Source organism: Triticum aestivum, chromosome 1A (genome assembly GCF_018294505.1).
Source record: "Triticum aestivum cultivar Chinese Spring chromosome 1A, IWGSC CS RefSeq v2.1, whole genome shotgun sequence".
Lineage (NCBI taxonomy): Eukaryota > Viridiplantae > Streptophyta > Magnoliopsida > Poales > Poaceae > Triticum > Triticum aestivum.
Genome location: NC_057794.1, coordinates 284,327,508 through 284,345,564, shown reverse-complemented (window position 1 = coordinate 284,345,564; position 18,057 = coordinate 284,327,508). Strand labels below are relative to the sequence as shown.

The 18,057-nt window shown below is 43.6% G+C and overlaps 2 protein-coding genes across 2 annotated transcripts; both read right to left on the bottom strand.

Moving 5' to 3' along the window:
• Nucleotides 1-7,603: 7,603 nt before the first annotated feature.
• Nucleotides 7,604-9,492, bottom strand: LOC123046153 (uncharacterized). The gene is made up of 3 exons (XM_044469449.1): nt 9,137-9,492; nt 8,525-9,033; nt 7,604-8,030 (listed from the first exon to the last, which is right to left on the bottom strand). The coding sequence occupies exons 1-3, from the start codon at nt 9,264-9,266 to the stop codon at nt 7,911-7,913; spliced, it is 759 nt and encodes a 252-aa protein (XP_044325384.1). The 5' UTR covers nt 9,267-9,492; the 3' UTR covers nt 7,604-7,910.
• A 1,397-nt stretch (nt 9,493-10,889) lies between these two features.
• LOC123046143 (uncharacterized) lies at nt 10,890-16,913 on the bottom strand. Its single transcript, XM_044469439.1, has 7 exons — nt 16,399-16,913; nt 15,198-15,361; nt 14,454-14,659; nt 13,072-13,326; nt 12,886-12,972; nt 11,469-11,641; nt 10,890-11,316 (listed from the first exon to the last, which is right to left on the bottom strand). The coding sequence occupies exons 1-7, from the start codon at nt 16,815-16,817 to the stop codon at nt 11,208-11,210; spliced, it is 1,413 nt and encodes a 470-aa protein (XP_044325374.1). The 5' UTR covers nt 16,818-16,913; the 3' UTR covers nt 10,890-11,207.
• Between the last annotated feature and the right edge of the window lie 1,144 nt (nt 16,914-18,057).

Sequence of the window (18,057 nt, the reverse complement as noted above, 5' to 3'; positions counted from 1 at the left end):
CACCGAAATTTTCATTAGGCGCGCGGTTTCAAAATTTATTCCTCCAACCACATCCCCTTCCCCCCAGTATCCCCCCTCCCTCGCGCCTCCCCCTACCGGCATGTCAAACCGCCACAGCCGCAACCACAGCTTCAACCACATCTACGTTCTGCTCGGATCCAGTCAGGTAACCCACCAATATCTATCACGTCGTTGGTCTGATTGCTTAAATGGCACCTGCGAAACATCCTCATGCCTCCAAATTCCCCCCGCCGGGAGCTGATGGCGGTCCATGGCGCGATGGCCATTGTGCGTGTTGACCCGGAGGAACACCTCGCCTCCTCCGCCGCTGCCAACATGGTGCAGGCTCTGGCCCAAATGAAGTCCCCCAGCGACTACCCCCAGGACTTAACAGGTAAGATCTGACCAGCTAAATCTTACCAATACCACTTGCAACGGCTATGATTTGTACGGTTAATGTATTAAGCATGTTCGTGCCTTGTTTATTTCAGTACTACACACTATGTGATGTTCAAATATTACCGTATCCAGCTTAATTTCACTAATACCAGCAACAAACTTACAATACATGACTCAGGATATCACTAGAGATGTTGCCCATTTGCTATTTTTAGTGGATGCTAACCCTGTTGCACTTAACATGCATGTCCATGTACTTACGCAGGGTCATAACGGCCGATGCTTTTGTTTGCCGTTGAGGTGAGCTGCATCCCATGTCTTACAGTATTTCACATAATTTGTGCAATTGCAGTTTAACTTCTACCCATTTATTGGTTGCCTGTAGGTACACATGTCAGTGGTACTGATCCACGCTTCGACCCGGAGGAACAGCTCACCTCCGCCATCGCTGACTTTGGGCGAGCTCTGGCCAAGATGAAGTGCCCCAGCAACTACCTCTTTGGACTTACCAAGTATGTACTCACCAATTCAATCTTACCAATACCAGTTGCAATTAATGGCTATGTTTTGTACGGTCGATGTATTAAGCATGTTCTAGTAAACATGCCTAACACGTTTTTGCTACTTTCCCTACCTTTTTATAGACATCTAGGTCATTCTCTACTCTGGCAGCACCTGCCTTGTGATGTTTAACTATGCCAATTGCATTTTTATTAGTACCGATTTCAATGTCTATTAAGCCTGTTGCAATTAACAGTTGAATCCATTTTTAAACAGTTGCATTTCAATGGCTACAAACTTACAAAACATGACTTAGGATGTTGTTAAGCCTGTTGCAATTAACAGTTGTATCCATTTTTAATCTATCCATTTGCTACCATGCTACTCTCCGCAATGAAGATATACTAGAGATGCTGCCCCATTTGCTTTTTTGGTGGATGTTAACCCTGTTGTACTTAACATGCTTATCCATGTACTTACGCAGGGTCATAACGGCCGATGCTTTTGTTTGCCGTCAAGGTTAGCTGCATCCCATGTCTTACAATATTTCACATAATTTATGCAATTGCAGTTTAACTTCGTTTATATACTGGTTGCCTGTAGGTACACATGTCAGCACTGATCCATGCTTCGACCCAGAGGAACAGCTCGCCTCCGCCGTCGCTGACTTCGGACGGGCTCTGGCCAAGATGAAGTGCCCCAGCAGCTACCTCTCAGGACTTACCAAGTATGTACCCACCAGTTCAATCTTACCAATACCAGTTGCAATTAATGGCTATGTTTTGTACTATCGATGTATTAAGCATGTTGTAGTAAACATGCCTAACACGTCTGAGCTATTTTCCCTACCTTTTTATAGACAACTGGGCCATTATCTACTCTGGCAGCACCTGCCCTGTGATGTTTAACTCTGCCAATTGCATTTTTATCAGTACTGGTTTCAATGACCATTAAGCCTGTTGCAATTAATAGTTGTATCCATTTTTAAAGAGTTGTATTTCAATGGCTACAAACTTACAAAACATGAATTAGGATGTTGTTAAGCATGTTGCAATTAACAGTTGTATCCATTTTTTAATCCGTCCCTTTGCTACCGCGCTACTCTTTCGAAATGAAGATATCACTACAGATGCTGTCGTTTTATTACCATTTGCTATTTTTGGTGGATGTTGACCCTGTTGTAGTTAACATTGGCTTTCCATGTACTTACATAGGGCTACAATGGGCGATGTTGTTGTTTGCCGTCGAGGTTAGCTGCATCCCATGTCTTATACACCATCTATTCCTAAATATAAGTATTTTTAGAGATTCCAATATAGACTACATAAGGAGCAAAATGAGTGAATCTAGATTCTAATCTAAACTATATCTATAATTCTATATACATCCTATGTAGTTGATATTGAAATCTCAAAAAAAAATACTTGTACTTAGGAACATAGGTAGTTGTATTTTACATCATTTGTGCAATCTTAGTTTAGCTTCTAACATTTACTGGTTGCTTGTAGGTACATATATGAGGGGTACTGATCCACGCTTCGATCCCTTTTGCATATGGGGCAATGAGATATTCATGAACAAGCGTCAAGTGAGAAACTAAGAAAGATTGTTAGGCGAAATAAACGGGTGATTGGAATTAAGCTCTTTATTTACACTTTGTCGAAGACAACAGTGAACTTTAGGATGGTAAGTAATGTGTTGCATTTTCCCTCTGCCCACAACAAGTTACTTTATTAGACCTCAGTATCTGATATTTTTCTCTTTTCAGTGGTTTCCGAAGCTATTTACTGATGATTACCTTGCAAACTACATGACCGGAGTGGAGGCAACTAAGGTTAAAGTATATAATTCATACTACCATGATAGTGCTCTAGAAGTCTTCCTGAAGGCGGTGAAGGATGGGCGGGCGATCGTCACAAGGGGTTGGACAAAAGTGGTTCGTGCCTATGGCATGCAGGAAGGCACATTATGGGCATTCCACTTCTTCAACACCGTCGGCAGTCAAAATGATTTACACTTGTCTCTTCACCTTTATCGCCTTTAAATATTGCGGTTCATCATAGTTAATTGCTGCCTAATCCTGTAACTACTGAACATATTGTACTGGCAATTTTATTTATGGATTCATCGTTGAACCATTGTGCTGAGAATTTGAATTGCATGTTTCGTATTTCAAAATTTCCAATTATAATAATAAATTACAGGCAAAAATAAAAATAGAGCAGACGGTCATGGACCTTTGCAAACGGCTCTAGCAGTAAAAGCGCTTGCGATGGATAGCCCAATGCCACATAGTTTTCTACATCAAAACGTGTGTGATGTAGTTAATGAAAGCAAACGGTTAACCAAGGCAGAGCGTGTGTGATAGTTACACCTTTCACACGCGAGCGTATAGATAAAACCATGTGGGATGTACATCCGAACGGAAACGTTTTCCCTATACATAAGAACGGAAAGGTATTCCTTGGATTGACTGTGTGTGATATACATACGAATGGAAATGTTTTTCTGGGATTCACCATGTGGGATGTACATACCTACGAAAATGATTTTCTCGGATTACCGTGTGGGATGTACATACCTACGGAAATGATTTTCTTGGATTACCGTGTGGGATGTACATACCTACGGAAATGATTGGGTTTCGATGCCTCGCCCCGCCCCAGCCTGGGTCCCAGGAGGGCCTATCCCAGACGATTTCTGGGTCGTGTGGGAAGGACACCCTATCGCACACACTCACTTGGGACGGTTCCAAATGTCGTCGCGGAAAGGGGTAAAAAAACCGTTTGTTTAGGACCGACGCGCGCCAGTGAGAAGTGGGGAAAGCATCTCCTGGCAGTGTAGTTTGCATTGATAAACACATTCTACAGTACAAACTAAATGTGAAGAGTAGATGGAAAGAGTGCTTTAGAAGAGTATTTGTTTCTTTCAAAGCATGTTGGCAAGGTTTTTTTTGAATGGATGTAGGCCTTATCTTGCAGTAGATGCCACTGCGTTAAATGGTAGATTTAGAGGGCAACTAGTTAGTGCATGTGCTGTGTATGCTTGCAATTGGATCTTCCGAGTTGCATATGGAGTTCTAGAGGGTGAAAATATAGAGAGTTGGACTTGGTTTTTCCAGAATTTAAGAGAGCTTATAGGACACCCACCAGGTCTTGTTATCCACAGTGATGCATGCAAAGGCATGGAGACTGCAGTGGAAGCTGTGTTCCCAGGTGTGGAGCCCAGAGAATGCATGAGGCATTTGGCTACAAATTTCACAAAAAGTTTAGAGGAAAATTCTTTGATGAAAATTGATGGCCCTGCTCATTGACATACAGCATAAAGAAACAGAACTACCATCTTAGGCAGTTGCGCAGTAAGGTTGGTGTGAAGGAGTACTTAGAGGAGCATCACACCAAGCTATGGGCAAGGTCACTGTTCAATGAAGTGTGTAAAGTAGATTATGTTAGTAACAATCTAGTTGAGTCCTTTAATTCAAAGATTAAAAAATGGAAGGGTGTACACATTGTGGACTTGCTAGACAAAATAAGATAGTTTATAATGGAGAAGTTTGATCTCAGACAGCAGATTGCAGCTGCTACATTCATTGGCCACATCATAATCCCCAAAGTCATGAAAATGCTTCATGCAAAATCTAAGGACCTTGATATGGAGATAGTGAAGAGAAGCACATATGAGGCAGAGATCACAGCAGTTGACAAGGAAAAGAGAGAGTGGAGATATCCAATACATTTGGAAACTAGGACTTGCAGTTGTAGAAAGTGGCAGTTAACTGGACAACCTTGCATACATGATTTGTATTTTATTAATTCAATGAGAGGCTCAGTAAGTGAGATTGATCGGTATGTACATGAGTACTTTTCTGTTGCTAGATTCAATGCTAGTTATGCTGAAAATTTGCCTGCAATGGAGGGCAAACAACAATGGGATGTGGTGGACCCTGGGTTTAAATTGTCTACTCCATTGCAAAATTGGGCCCCTGGTAGACCTAGGAAGACAAGAATTAGGGCAAAATCTGAGGGAAAAGGACATGGAGGAAGGATAAAGAAATGTGGCAGGTGTGGAAGGCTTGGCTATCGTGGCACTCACTGCAAGGAATCCATTAACACAGCTTTTTGGGAAGAAGAACACTAGGGGGCTGAAAATGCAACAGATGGTCAATTAGATGTTGCAATTGATGCTAAAAATGCTACAGAGGTTGAAACTAATGCTGAAATGCTATAGAGGTTGAACTTGATGCTGAAAATGCTACAGAGGTTGAACCTGATGCTGCAATTGCTACGGATGCACCAACGGTGTCATCTGCTGTAAGGTGCAATTGCAACAGGTGTTCTCAATTCAATTTTCGCTTCATTTAATGTTCTCATTTCCTTTTTTGCTTCATTTAATATTCTAATTTCAATTGTAGCCGAAGAAAGAACTACAAAAAGGCAGCTGATAGAGGGATGTCACCAGCCAAGAAGAGGCTCAAGTGTGCACCAGATCCTACAGTAGGATCTATAACTGGAAGCAACCAGCTAAGCAAAGAAGTGAGCAAAACTGTCACCACAAGGAGGTGTTCAAGGCTCTTAACTAACCCTGCTTGCAACACCAGGAGCAAGAAGATGAAAGATCTGTGACTGGAATCATTTAGTGTTGTTTTTGTTGTTTAACAACTATTTGTGAACTTGTTAGCTGCTATCTTAAGTGTGTGATGCTGAAATTATGAACTTATTTAATGGTGAACTTGTGAGCTGCTATCTTTAATGTGCAATGTTGATTGTGCAATGATGAATTTAGAATTTATGCTATTTTGTGAGCTGCTATTTTGTCACAACACACCATTTGGTCAAATATTTCAATCTATAGCAAAATCACAGCATTCTCAAATCACAACATTGTTCTGGGATAATACATTCCCAAACTAAGCTCCATCACAGCATACACTACAAACAGAAATCCATTTAGTATGGATTATTACACCACCTAGAAACAAATGTGGCCAAAATGCTAATACCAAGAATTATGATAAATTCCCATGCTTGCATAAGCTCGTTCCTCTTCTTCATCTTCAGCTTCAGTTTCTTGTTCTTCTCATCACCCTTCTCTCTAAATCATGAGCTTTTAGCCAGCTCTTCTCCAATCCTGCATGAAGCTCCTCAAATGCACGAACAACACGTTTGGTCGGTGGTGGGTCAATCCAGATAACCCAGTCACATTCATCATGAAGCTGCAAAATCAATGATCAAATTAGAAAGAGGAGAAAGAGCAGAATCGAATCAAGCTTAAAAGCCAAACACTTACATCGAGAGGGCAGCCGAGAAACCTTCTGCCGGAGCTTGCTCCTCCCCAGGCGACGCGACGTGCACGAATAAGCCCGTGGCCAGGGCACCACCGCGTCGACCGAACCTCAAGGCCACAGAATGTCAGATCAGGGATGTAAAACTCTGATTGAAACTGAACTATCCCGACACTATCAACCTAACAGCAAAAAAACCCAAATTGATGAACCCTAATTCCGCAATATGCCCATATCTCCCCCAAATCGACACTGAAACTTACATTGGCGGCCACCGACGAGCTCGTAGAAGACATGCCCACCGTGCCCGACGTACAAATCGCTCACCACGCCGTGCCCGACCTGCCCCTCTCTCTCCAACCGCAGAAACGCCCGATCCAGTGCGTGCTCAAAAATTCCCCTATCGTCGCGAGGAAGAATAAAGAGAGGAGAGAGAGTGAACCGGTTAGTTGGGCCCAGATGTACGGAAGGAGGGGCAAAAATGTCAAAGAAACGGCACGTTAGCGGTCAAACAGCCTTGACTGGACGGAAACGGCTCGGAGGGGTATTTCTATAAGGGCACATGACGGCGGAGGGGAATTTTTGAGCAGGCTTTCGAATTAGGGATATATCTGATTAGGTGTTTCAAGTTAGGGACGAAAATGCAAATGGCCCTTTAATCTTATGCACGCACTCACACGCAATGAGGATATTGTCAGTGATTAGTCTCCCAGGAACAAAAGCACTCTGAGTTGGTGAGATAATTTTTCAGGCAAAATACTTTTCAGGCGTAAGGCAAGCATCTTAGAAATGATTTGATAGAGAACATTGCATAAGTTTATGGGTCTGTACTGAGTTACCACTTCTGGATTATCAACCTTAGGTATCAACACAATTGATGTATCATTCCATTCTACGGGAATTTCCCTAGATTTTATAGCAATCAAAACCTCTTGTGTGATCTCGTCACCAAGAAGAGACCAATACTTAAAAAAACTGCATGGAGTCCATCTGGTCCTGAGGCCTTCAAATCCTCAATACTAAAAGCAACTTTACCAACATCATCAACGGTAAAAGGGGCCAGGAGCATTGAATTCATATGTTCGATCACCTTAGTTTCAACTTTTGCCAATAATGTCGGGTCAGTTTGGTTCACCTCAGACGTGAATAAGTGCTCAAAATAACTCTGGATATGTGGGTTCAAGTTAGCATTGCCTTCCAGTCATTCACCATCATTATTTTTAACATTTTAATGAAGTTCTTTTTCCTTCTTGTTGATGTGTACACCTGAAAAAAGCTTGTGTTGCGGTCACCCTTCTGTAACCAATTTACTCTTGACCTTTGCATGCACTGGATCTCGTCCAGCTCCAAAAGGTACTCAATCAACTCTGCGAGTTCTTTCTTCTTGGCCTCGTTATCATCGTTCATCGGATCCCTTATCTATGAACTTAATAACAAATCTATTAATGAATCCATCCTCATGTGCATACACATACAGCCGGCCCCGGCCACGGTCCAACACTCCCAATTATTTACATCCAGTATATCGTGCATTATGTACAAACACGTGATCTATGTCTTTTTTTGTTTTTGCAGGTGGCGTGATCTATGTTATACGTTGGAGTACATGACAACTACTAACAAGGCTGTCGATTTGCTATAACATGAGCTAGCTTTTTCTTCATCAGATCTACGTAGTTGAATCCAGCAGCTTGTGCTTGATCCGAGAGTTGAATCACGGGCGGGTGGATCAGAAGCCGTCGTAGAAGCCACCGAACGATATGTTGGCCCTTGTGGACGCGCCTGCCCCCATCATAGATGACATGGCCTGGTTCAGCCTCGATGTCTGCTGCACCACCTGCTGAATTCTCTGCACATCCACAAATCAACAAGCATATCTACTTCAGCAAGGCTTCTCTTGGACAAATAATAATGACTAGTTAGCTTCAAGTTCAATCCTAGGCTATTTCAAGATTCAGTTGCACAAGAAGGGGATGGCGTGGCGCCGATCCGGTCAGGTCAAATCCGGGAAGAAAAACTCCGTGTTGGAACTGGTCAAATTAGGCTGTGCACCTGTCAAATTAGTCTAGATACATCTATTTCTGCGACAAGTAATTCCGAACGAAGGGAGTACGAGGCTCCGTGGCGACTTCGTCAATCTGAAGATCTGCCGGCTCGACAAGATGACAATAGAGATAGGGGGTGAGCGTATGCGGGTGAGTGCGTGTGCATGCATGTGAGTGTTTGTAGTGTGTTTCTAAAAAAACGCAGTTGATTGATACTGTAATTGGTTCAAGTTGAGTTACTAATTTGAAAAGGAGTCTGATGCTCTGGATTGGATTAGGTGGGACCGAGTCAGCAAACCTTATCATCGCCAAGGAACTGCAGCTGGATCTTCTGCTGCTGGTGGTGCTGGTGCTGCTTCTGGTGCTGCAGCCTGCCGCCGACGAGGAAAACGCAGACGGTGGCCGCCGCGACCCCGAACGAGCACAGCGCCCCGACCGCGTTCACGCGCAGCTTCCCCACGCTGAACACCACGCACTCCGGCGGCGCCCCGTCCTCCTCCTTCTTGCCCTCTTCCTCCTCTCCCGCGGCGAACTCGTGAGGAGGAAGCTCTGACTCCACTGCCTCTGCCGCCGCCATCTGCTTGCCATCATCGTCCACCTCCTTGGCGTCGACACAGGGCTGGAACTTCTCCTCTCCGTCGCCGTCAGAGACTAGCAGCTCCGGCGCCGCGGGTTCCTCATCCTCTTGGGTTGATCTGGCCCCGGCCGGCACGACGTCGACGTCGACGCCGATGTCCTTGCACTCGTCAACATTATCAGCGTCGACTTGTGACGGGGGAGGCAGGATCGGTTCCTCGGTTTCGTGATCTGAAATTACGCGCGCGATCAATTGCAGTTACGGGGATGAGAACACGAGTGGAAACCGAAGTAAATCGTGATCGAGAGCGGGCTGATCGGGCCCTTTCCTTACCGGCAAGAACCTCGCCGCCGTCGTGGGCACGGGATGCGGCCCTGGTCTCGGCGTAGAAGCTCCTGTGCTCGTCAGGCAGCACCTCCCAGTCCCACACGTCCTGGGCGGAAGGAACGCCTCCTCCCTCCATGGCAGACGAATCGACGGACGCAACCGAAAAAGCTAGAGGATCAAACTTGAACCTGAACCCGGTTGCTTGCTGGTGCTGGACGGATCAACTGATTGGCAAGGGGACAAGGAGCCAGAGGGAGAAAGCTATATATGGGTGGGCACTCACACACATGGGCATGGGCACATCAGCGTCAAGGAGCCAGCTCCTTGCACCAAGGGAGAAGAAGGCAGAGGAAGGAAGAGGAGAGCTTGTGTGCGGGCTTATCCTTCCTGCTAGGGGACAAGGGTTGGGGCCTACCACTCGGGAAGGAGGAGAGGGTTTCTGCATCCTTCTACCAAGTTGCCCTGCATTATTCACGATAGAAATGCTTGGGACGCGAGGACTTTTCAGATTTCTGCCAGGGTTGAAATGTTTATTTGTGGCTCCTGTAAAACCCGCGTAAACATTTTTTGGGAATACTGGGCGATTAACATGTGTCGCCTCTCTCAAAAAGCTTGCAAATTGACGTGTATCCTGTTACAGTTCCTGGCAACAGAAAATTCAATGACACTCCCGGCCGGGGCGTTCAGCAGAACCAGAACAGGTTTAAAATAGAGGTCAATTTGGTACGACGGAAAACAAAGCGTGCGTGCGTAGCTTGCAGGTTAGATTACATTACAGTACAGTACAGACGTATTCGACGTTACGACACTACATACCGTGATTCCACTGCAGGGGCTACAAATGAATTGATACGAATTATCAATGACGCGGAAATGAATTAGGTCAGAAGCTTCTGCAGGAAATCCACATCAAGAGGTTGATATGTGACCCAAGATAGATGGCGATCCATGGATAATAACGCAGGAGCAAAAACCATATAGAGCCAGTAATTCAGAACGGTAGATATCAAAACTTGTCCGAGTATTAGAGGGGCAAATCCATTCTATCTGCGTTTTTAGTCCACAGTCTATCCTCAGCAACGACAGGCTTCACAATAACTACGCACACAAACGCAGAGGCGTGTGCAAAAAGTCAGCTGGTCAGCAGCTTCGTCGTCATAAGATTATTGAGTGACCATAGGATGCTAAATTAACAGATTAGACCATCAACATAAGTCTAGCAAAACCACAAATAGGATTGATATATAATTGAAAAGGATGCAAACAGCATTTGCCAAAAATCTTATCTGATCAGACTCAAAATAACGTTGTACTCCCTCCGTCCAAAAATACTTGTCATCAAAATGGATAAAAAATGATGTATCTAGAACTAAAATACATCTGGATACATCCTCTTTTGTTCATTTTGATGACAAGTATTTCCCGACGGAGGGAGGCTTTCAGTTGGTAGCAAGTGCCTCTTCAATAAAGTTCAATTCATTTCCTCAAAAAAAAAGTTCAACTCATTGACAGATCTCCCTGCAACTCAAATTCTTTGATCACTACGGCCCCCAACCAACAGGGAAAAGTATACGTATATCTGAACCAAAACATATTGAGGCTTTACTAAGACAAAAGTTATACATCAGTTGCTTATTCTTCTTATCCTACTTCAGTAGGTCAGCTCACTATAATCCTGGCCAGTACCCATAAAGAATGTGTTGTCAGAACACATGGATAAAATTTGGAGCCACAGCCAAAATTATGTTCACACTTCTAATACGGGGAGAAAATCTTGGGTATTTGACTAGGTAGCAATTTGCTCCCAGGAGTTCCATAAGACATAGTACAAGTATACAACAGTGGGAAATTGGCATGCTGGAACCAAAGTGGCAGCTTTCTTATACTATATCACTCCTGGCATCAGAAATTGCATAAGAAGATGCAAAAGCGAACACAAAATTACTGATAACCGGGGATTTCAAATCAAAGCACAAATCTTGTGCAAACATCCAGACAACACCTGAAGCTACAGGACTGCAGACTGTTCTCAGAACAGAACATTATGATTATTAATTAACTTTAAGTATTCACTGCCTCATATAAACGCAGCAAGCCACCTCATCTCTGAGCCGTTTCCATTTGACAAATAGTATATCTTTTTCCACTTCTCTTCTGAAAAACTTTCACGTCGAATAATCTTTTGCCTGCCCAACAAATAGATCAAAATGATTGTTTGCTTCAATTAATTTCAAAAGCCACAGGTCGCGCAAACAGAGCTTCTGTAAGCACATGCGATTGCCGGCTATGGCACAATATTCAAAAGCTATCACTAGACAGAATTTTTATTTGGAAGTACCTCATATAATAGTGGCACACAGTCTCTGCTTCATCTACGGTGTACCGTGGAAAAAGCAGACGAGCATCAGAAGGAACATCCGGGAGCTCCTGTCTTAGTTTGCCAACTGCGGTTGAATGTGAGAAGGCTCCTACCATCATATCATTGTGAAGCATTGACCTATAAGCATTGACCTGTTGAAGTAAGCAATACATAAAGTATAATTAGTTGTGATCATTTTAGTCAGAAGGGCTTAAAAAATCATGCATGTACATTTTCAGACCAGCCAAAGTTGGTGAAAGAGAAGATTTATCAAATAAAATTAGCTATGACGAGTTATATAATAAAGTAGTTAGAACAGCAATACCAGTGCCACATGATAAGAGAACTTCATTTGATTTCTTAGACCAAAATGAAGACAAACTAAATTCTCAGATCTATCAAATTTCATTTAAGAATTCTTGGTACACTAAAACCTATACACCGTGTCTACTTGAAAAAACAAAAACAAGAAATGCTTTTCAGAACTCCAAGAATCTAATGCGACAAATCACAGCACTGCTATCAGCTAGATTAATGAAACAACAGAACAATCTAGGGCTGTAAAGAAAAATGAATAACCAGAAAAGGGAAAACGCCTTAAGCTTTTTACAGTAGCCTAACCAGAAAGAGCTCTCTCCATTCTTTTCTATAAGGTGTATTAATTTTTTTCAGAAGTCAAACTTTCTATCTTTGACCAAGTTTGTAAAAAAAACATGTACGATCACAAATCAGTATCATTATATCCACCAAGAAATATATTTTCACATACTCCCTCTGTCCCATATCAATTGTCGCTCAAACGGATGTATCTAGCACTGATATACGGCTAGATACATCCGTTTGAACGACAATTAATATAGGACGGAGAGAGTATTGTTTATTAAGGGCAACCCGGTGCATGTAGCTCCCGCTTGCGCAGGGTCCGGGGAAGGGTCCGGCCACTTTGGGTCTATTGTTTATTAGTACTGCAGATTTTGATACTCCCTCCGATCCATATTAATTGTCACTGAGTTAATAGAACTTTGTACTAAAGTTGTACTAACTCAGCGACAGTTAACATGGATCGGATGGAGTAGTTTTTTCTACTCCCTCCGTTCCTAAATGCAAGTCTTTTTAGACATTTCAAATGGACTACAACATACGGATGTATATAGACATGTTCTAGAATGTAGATTCACTCATTTTGCTCCGTATGTAGTCACTTGTTGGAATATTTAAAAAGACTTGTATTTGGGAACGGAGGGAGTAGAAACTTGGTCAAAGATAGGAAAGTTTGACTGAAAGGATACACAGGTGTTTGCCACTTTTGGAAGGAGAAAATTACAAGCAATTTCGGAGAGGATGCAACTTCAGAAGGGTAATGCTAAAAAAGGTAAGCAGCTTTGGTGCAACAAACCGTTGTAAGCTCTTTCGCGTGGATAGATCGACAGGATCTAACAGTTACAGGCTCCTGGTACTCGGTGAATGTAAACCAACTGTTATACTGCAAAAGGAAGAAATATAATTTATTGAGACTGATCATTACTGTCACTACAACAATCACATTTGAAAGAAGCCGCATGCATGGGCACTATAAGCATACCTGATCAATGGCAAACAGTACAGGCACATCTTTAACATGTGATAGCTCCTTTCTTAAACGAACTACAACACCAACTGCAGCATGCGAGTGGGTTATCCCAGTTTGAATGAGATCATACAATGTGGACCCTTCTGGCATTTCCACTGTGTCAGCCCCTTTCATCATTCCAACACCAGTACCTTCTCCCAGGGGAATAGACTCAAAAGTTTGACATGGTAACTGCTGTAAGCGAGTTTCGTTGTATTTCAAAAAATCCTGACGCAACAGTAGAAACAGATAGTTAGAGATTATTGACCCAGCCAGCTAGTTATAGTAGTGTGTTCCTAGTTATGTATTGTATGTGAGTAATCATCAACAAGATATTGTGTTCACCTAATTAAAATAACTAGATGATACCCCACGCATTGCTGCAGGAATTGCTTGCAATATATTTCGATGAGATTTGGTTATATCTTATATGAACATGAACATTTGAAATAATAATAATACTCCCCCCGATCCATATTACTGGTCGCCCAAATGGATGTATCTAGACGTATTTCAGTGCTAGATACATCCGTTTGAGCGACAAGTAATATGGATCCAAGGGAGTATAAGAACTGAACTGAAAATGTATGACTATTGTATAATTGAATATAAGTAGCATAACAGAATTGAAACATTTGAGCATTTTCCCATGCATAGTTGCATGCTGAGGTGGGCTTTTCCCCCATGCATATTGAGGTGGCATTGTTGCATGTTGAGAGAAATAGGTTAGTGGGGATCACCTATTTAGTTATACAAGATTACAATTTCAGGGGGGGGGGGGGGGGGCCTTTGTAGCAGTATTGCACATACAGATTAAGTAGACGCAATGTGCGCAGCATTGCACACCCTGGAACATTGACAATAGATGCCATCCAACTAATTTTAATAAAAACGAAGCATTAACAACTTGTTTGTGACAAAAGGCTTTGTTGTTGTTGTTGTAAAGCATGATTAACAAATACTTAAAGTAAGTATCAAATTACAAACAAAATGTAGAAGCAATCTTATGGTATACTTAAATTTTGAATCTTCTTCACAAATGCACTTAGAAAATTTTAAATAAGAAAGAAAGCATACTACATCTCTGCCAGTTGAAAAGGATAATAGTAAATGTTTAGATGTTAATGAATACGCCCTGACCACCGACCAATGCAAAGTGGTATATGACTTGTGCTGCATTAGGTGCTTAATACATTATGAATGGTGAACCAGCTCAAGCTAGCAAAATAATTGGGTGCTGAGACTGAACAGATGAAATAACAAGAAAGATGTAACAGAACATAATGATTGCAATAAAGCAATTTCGTAAATACCGAGGAAAAAGCAAAATACAGACATCATGTAGACATTAGCACCTGCAAAACCTTTCCAGCCTGTACAGGAGTATCAAAAAGATCACTGTAGGTATTTCTATAGAAAAATCCTCCATGAGTCCAATCCTTCCCTTGGGGAACATAGAACACCAGCCATCCCTCAGTACGGGCCCAGTGCACAAGCATCGCAAGTGCAATGCTTTTACCACAACTCCGAGGGCCATCCAAGATAATTTGTCTTTTGGTCTCTGAGGACAGATACAAAAAGGAAGAAGATTAGGGCCAGTTCATAACCTAATAATCCAGGGTATAATGTTAGAGGGAACATGTTCCTACATAATTATTTCAAATTGGATGTCTTGATAATGATAATGTGCAGTCAGTAGAAAAGAATCTACAGCATGGCTGGAAAAAAGAAGAACTCTACAGATAAGTAACCTGATCTCAATTGCTCTTTTTCACTTCTTGATATTATAGCTATTAAAGAAATAGACACTCAAAGATCGTAATAAAATATATTTTAGTTTCGAATTACCTTACATAAATATCATCGACGAATAACGGGCAGTTAGGGGTATGTCAATTCACTAAGGGAACACAAATGAAATAACTAAGGCAACACAAATGAATAGTGTGATAGCGCAATCAATGACAATATTACTGTAGGATGCAAATAAACCAATAAATACTGCCGTTGTTCATCTAAGAAATATTAAGACTTGACAAGGCAAACTACAAGTATTGCATATGCCACTGTAACATGACATCACAGAAGTACAGGCGCACCTTTGCGTTTGGCTGTAATGGCCGGATCAACAATTCTCCGGAAGTTATCCCGCAGGTCTAGGAAGCTTTCCCTCACCATCACAGCGCACCGCCTCGTGTCTTGAAACTCCTTCATCATCCCTGCTGGCAATCCCTCTGGTAGCATGGCTTTCCATTCATCCAAACTGAAACAACGGACAGAAAAGAAATACTTAATATCCCAAAAAGGGTTCTCAACTAACACCTGAGAACTCGACCATAATCATAATTAGCATCTCAGATCCTACATGTCCAATAATTGACCTTCTATTGCAGGCATGATAGTAAACAATCGCTTGCATCAGATGAAATAAACAGTGCAACAGGTATAATAAATTATTGCAGGAAAAAGATGCTGCAGAAGAAGACTAAAAATACTAGGCCTCCTTTGGTTCATAGGATTGGAAAATCATAGGAATAGGAAAGTCATAGGAAATGAGATGACATGCATCTCAAATCCTATGCATAGGAATAGAAAAAGAGATGCCCTTTGATTCACACCATAGGATTTTTTCCATTGAGTCTAGGCTAATGTTTGTTTTCCTATGAAATGTGGAGGATAGGAAGAATTCCTCCATAGGAATAGGATTTCATTCCTACAAACCAAAGAGCTCTGAAGGAATTTTTCCTATAGAAATCCTATCCTATGAAAATCCTACAAAATTCCTCCAAACCAAAGGAGGTTGATACAAGGAACTGTTGCATTAAACAAATACACATGTTTAGACGATCAGCAACATAGTTCAATTGGGGAAATCATCACGTTGAATGAGACTGCTACGCTTGTGACCATGGCATCAACCTTTGAACATTACTAAACCAAGGGAAAGTCTAAATGGCAGCAGAACACATACATACTTCACCATTAGATTAGAGATGAAGCAACACAAATAGAAAAAAAATGCAGGGTATACAGCCTTATACCTAGTCACATCGATATGCTTACAAAGTCCCCTGCTATATTTTCCTTATCAGTACAAACTTTAGTATCACAATTTAACCAACGGCATCTAGTATTAAACTTCATTTTATTTGGTGTAAGTAGCACCAAAATTGCCACGAGAATGAGAGCCGATATCCGAACTTGACAAACAAAACGAATACATCTAACATAACCACGCGCATCACCGCATTCGGATCCAATCGAGACGACAGTGGACAAGGGAAAAGGACGGGTGCGTACGTGAAATCGACGTAGGCATTGGCGCCGCGGTGGGAGAAGGACGCAAAGGTGTCGGTGAAGGCGAAGAGCGGCCGACCGCCGGGCCCGACGTCGACCGCCGGGTCGTAGGTCGGGGGCAGCGGATCGGTGGGCATCTCGAACTCGGCGTCGATCTCGTCTGCCCCGCCAGCGGATGCGGCGGATTCCCCTGAAGCGGATGCGTCCTCGGACGCCACGCCTTTGGGATCCTTGACACGGACCTTGCCACGGTTACTAGTGGACGCCGCCGGCTTGCCCCCACCCTTGGCCTTCGCGTAGGAGCGGGAGACCAGGAGGAGGGAAGCTAGGGAAGCGGGCGGGTCCGGGCGCGCGGCGGGAGCGCGGCCGCCGCCGGCCGAAACCGCGGCGGCGCCGCGGCGGAGGAGCGAGCGAAGGAGCATTTCGGCGGTGGGGTTTAGGCAGAGCGGCGGAAGAGGGTTTCGAGCTCGGTCTGTCCCTGCCCGACGGTTAATGATGGGCTCGAGCTAGGAGCAACTCTAGCAGGGTCGACCATAGGCGTTCCATTTTTTTTATTTTTTATTTTTAGATGAGCGGAAGGCGCTCATTAATTAATTTAGGTAAATGTTTGTGGCCGGCAGACCGGCCGAAGTTTCAGCCGGTCGCACGCGGCGAGTACAGGGTGTGGGCCTCGTGCGACAGCTGGCCCACCTGCTCGCCCGACCCCACCCGATCCTCTTCTCTCACTCAGCGCTCATCTTCTTCCTCTCGACCCCCCTCCCTCTTTCAGGCGCTCCTCGTCTTCCTCGTTCAGATCCAGCTGCCGGCTAGCCCCAGTCCCATGTAAGTCTCCATCTCCCCATAAACACTCTTTCCATTGCTCCGGCTTGCAGATTCCTTCTGCCCCGGCGAACCGGACTTGGGAAGTTGTCATGGACATGCCGTCTGCGAGCTGCTGCTCACAATTTCCGTACGCTGGAACAGTCCACTGGAGATGCTACAACCACGGCGGCGCGACCTCCTCCCCCCACCGATGCACCATGTCCTCCCAAAACAAACTTGGAAGCATTTTTTTGCTCCTCCATTGATGCTGCAACCGACTACCCAAAAAGCTACAACCCTTTGATCGAAAGCTTCAACCTGCGACATATAAAGTTTCAACATACACCGAAAAAAGCTACATTCATTCATATGAAGCCTCCAACCGTAGTTTGAAAAAGTTTCAACCTGCTTCTGTAGACAGCTTCGACCGGCTGAAAGCTTTGACCCCCGCAGAAAAGCTACAGCCCCCCGTTGAAGGTGCTCGAACCGTTGTGAAGAAAAGTTGCAACCCCCAAGTCAATGGCGGCGATGGGAAGCAAATTAATGAGGCAACCGAGGACAAGAACTTTGCTGGAAACAACCGAGTTTTTGCTACAACCGTCGCCAAATTTTGCTACTACCGGCGACGGAATTTGCTACATCTTATCACGGCGGAGCTGCGACGTATTATGGTGGTGCCTTTTTTTGTTGCAACCGTCCTCGGATTTTGCTACTACTGGCATAGGATTTTGCTACATCCATCCATGGCGGAGTCGCGAGCAGCGACGGCGGCAACGACGAAGAATTGCTACAACCATTGTTCGTTTTTGCTACGACCGGCACCAGAGTTGCCATGGCCGATAAGCGCGGGCAGCCAAGGAT

What these genes read in the sequence shown, in the direction of transcription:
- LOC123046143 (XM_044469439.1), bottom strand. Translation starts at nt 16,817, where the DNA reads ATGCTCCTTCGCTCGCTCCTCCGCCGCGGCGCCGCCGCGGTTTCGGCC. An exon ending in AATGCCTACGTCGATTTCAC is followed by an intron (nt 15,362 to 16,398) that starts GTACGCACCCGT and finishes CCGTTGTTTCAG; the next exon opens with TTTGGATGAATGGAAAGCCA. An exon ending in AGGCTGGAAAGGTTTTGCAG is followed by an intron (nt 13,327 to 14,453) that starts GTGCTAATGTCT and finishes CTGTTGCGTCAG; the next exon opens with GATTTTTTGAAATACAACGA.
- LOC123046153 (XM_044469449.1), bottom strand. Translation starts at nt 9,266, where the DNA reads ATGGAGGGAGGAGGCGTTCCTTCCGCCCAGGACGTGTGGGACTGGGAG. An exon ending in CGGCGGCGAGGTTCTTGCCG is followed by an intron (nt 9,034 to 9,136) that starts GTAAGGAAAGGG and finishes GCGTAATTTCAG; the next exon opens with ATCACGAAACCGAGGAACCG. An exon ending in AGTTCCTTGGCGATGATAAG is followed by an intron (nt 8,031 to 8,524) that starts GTTTGCTGACTC and finishes GTGGATGTGCAG; the next exon opens with AGAATTCAGCAGGTGGTGCA.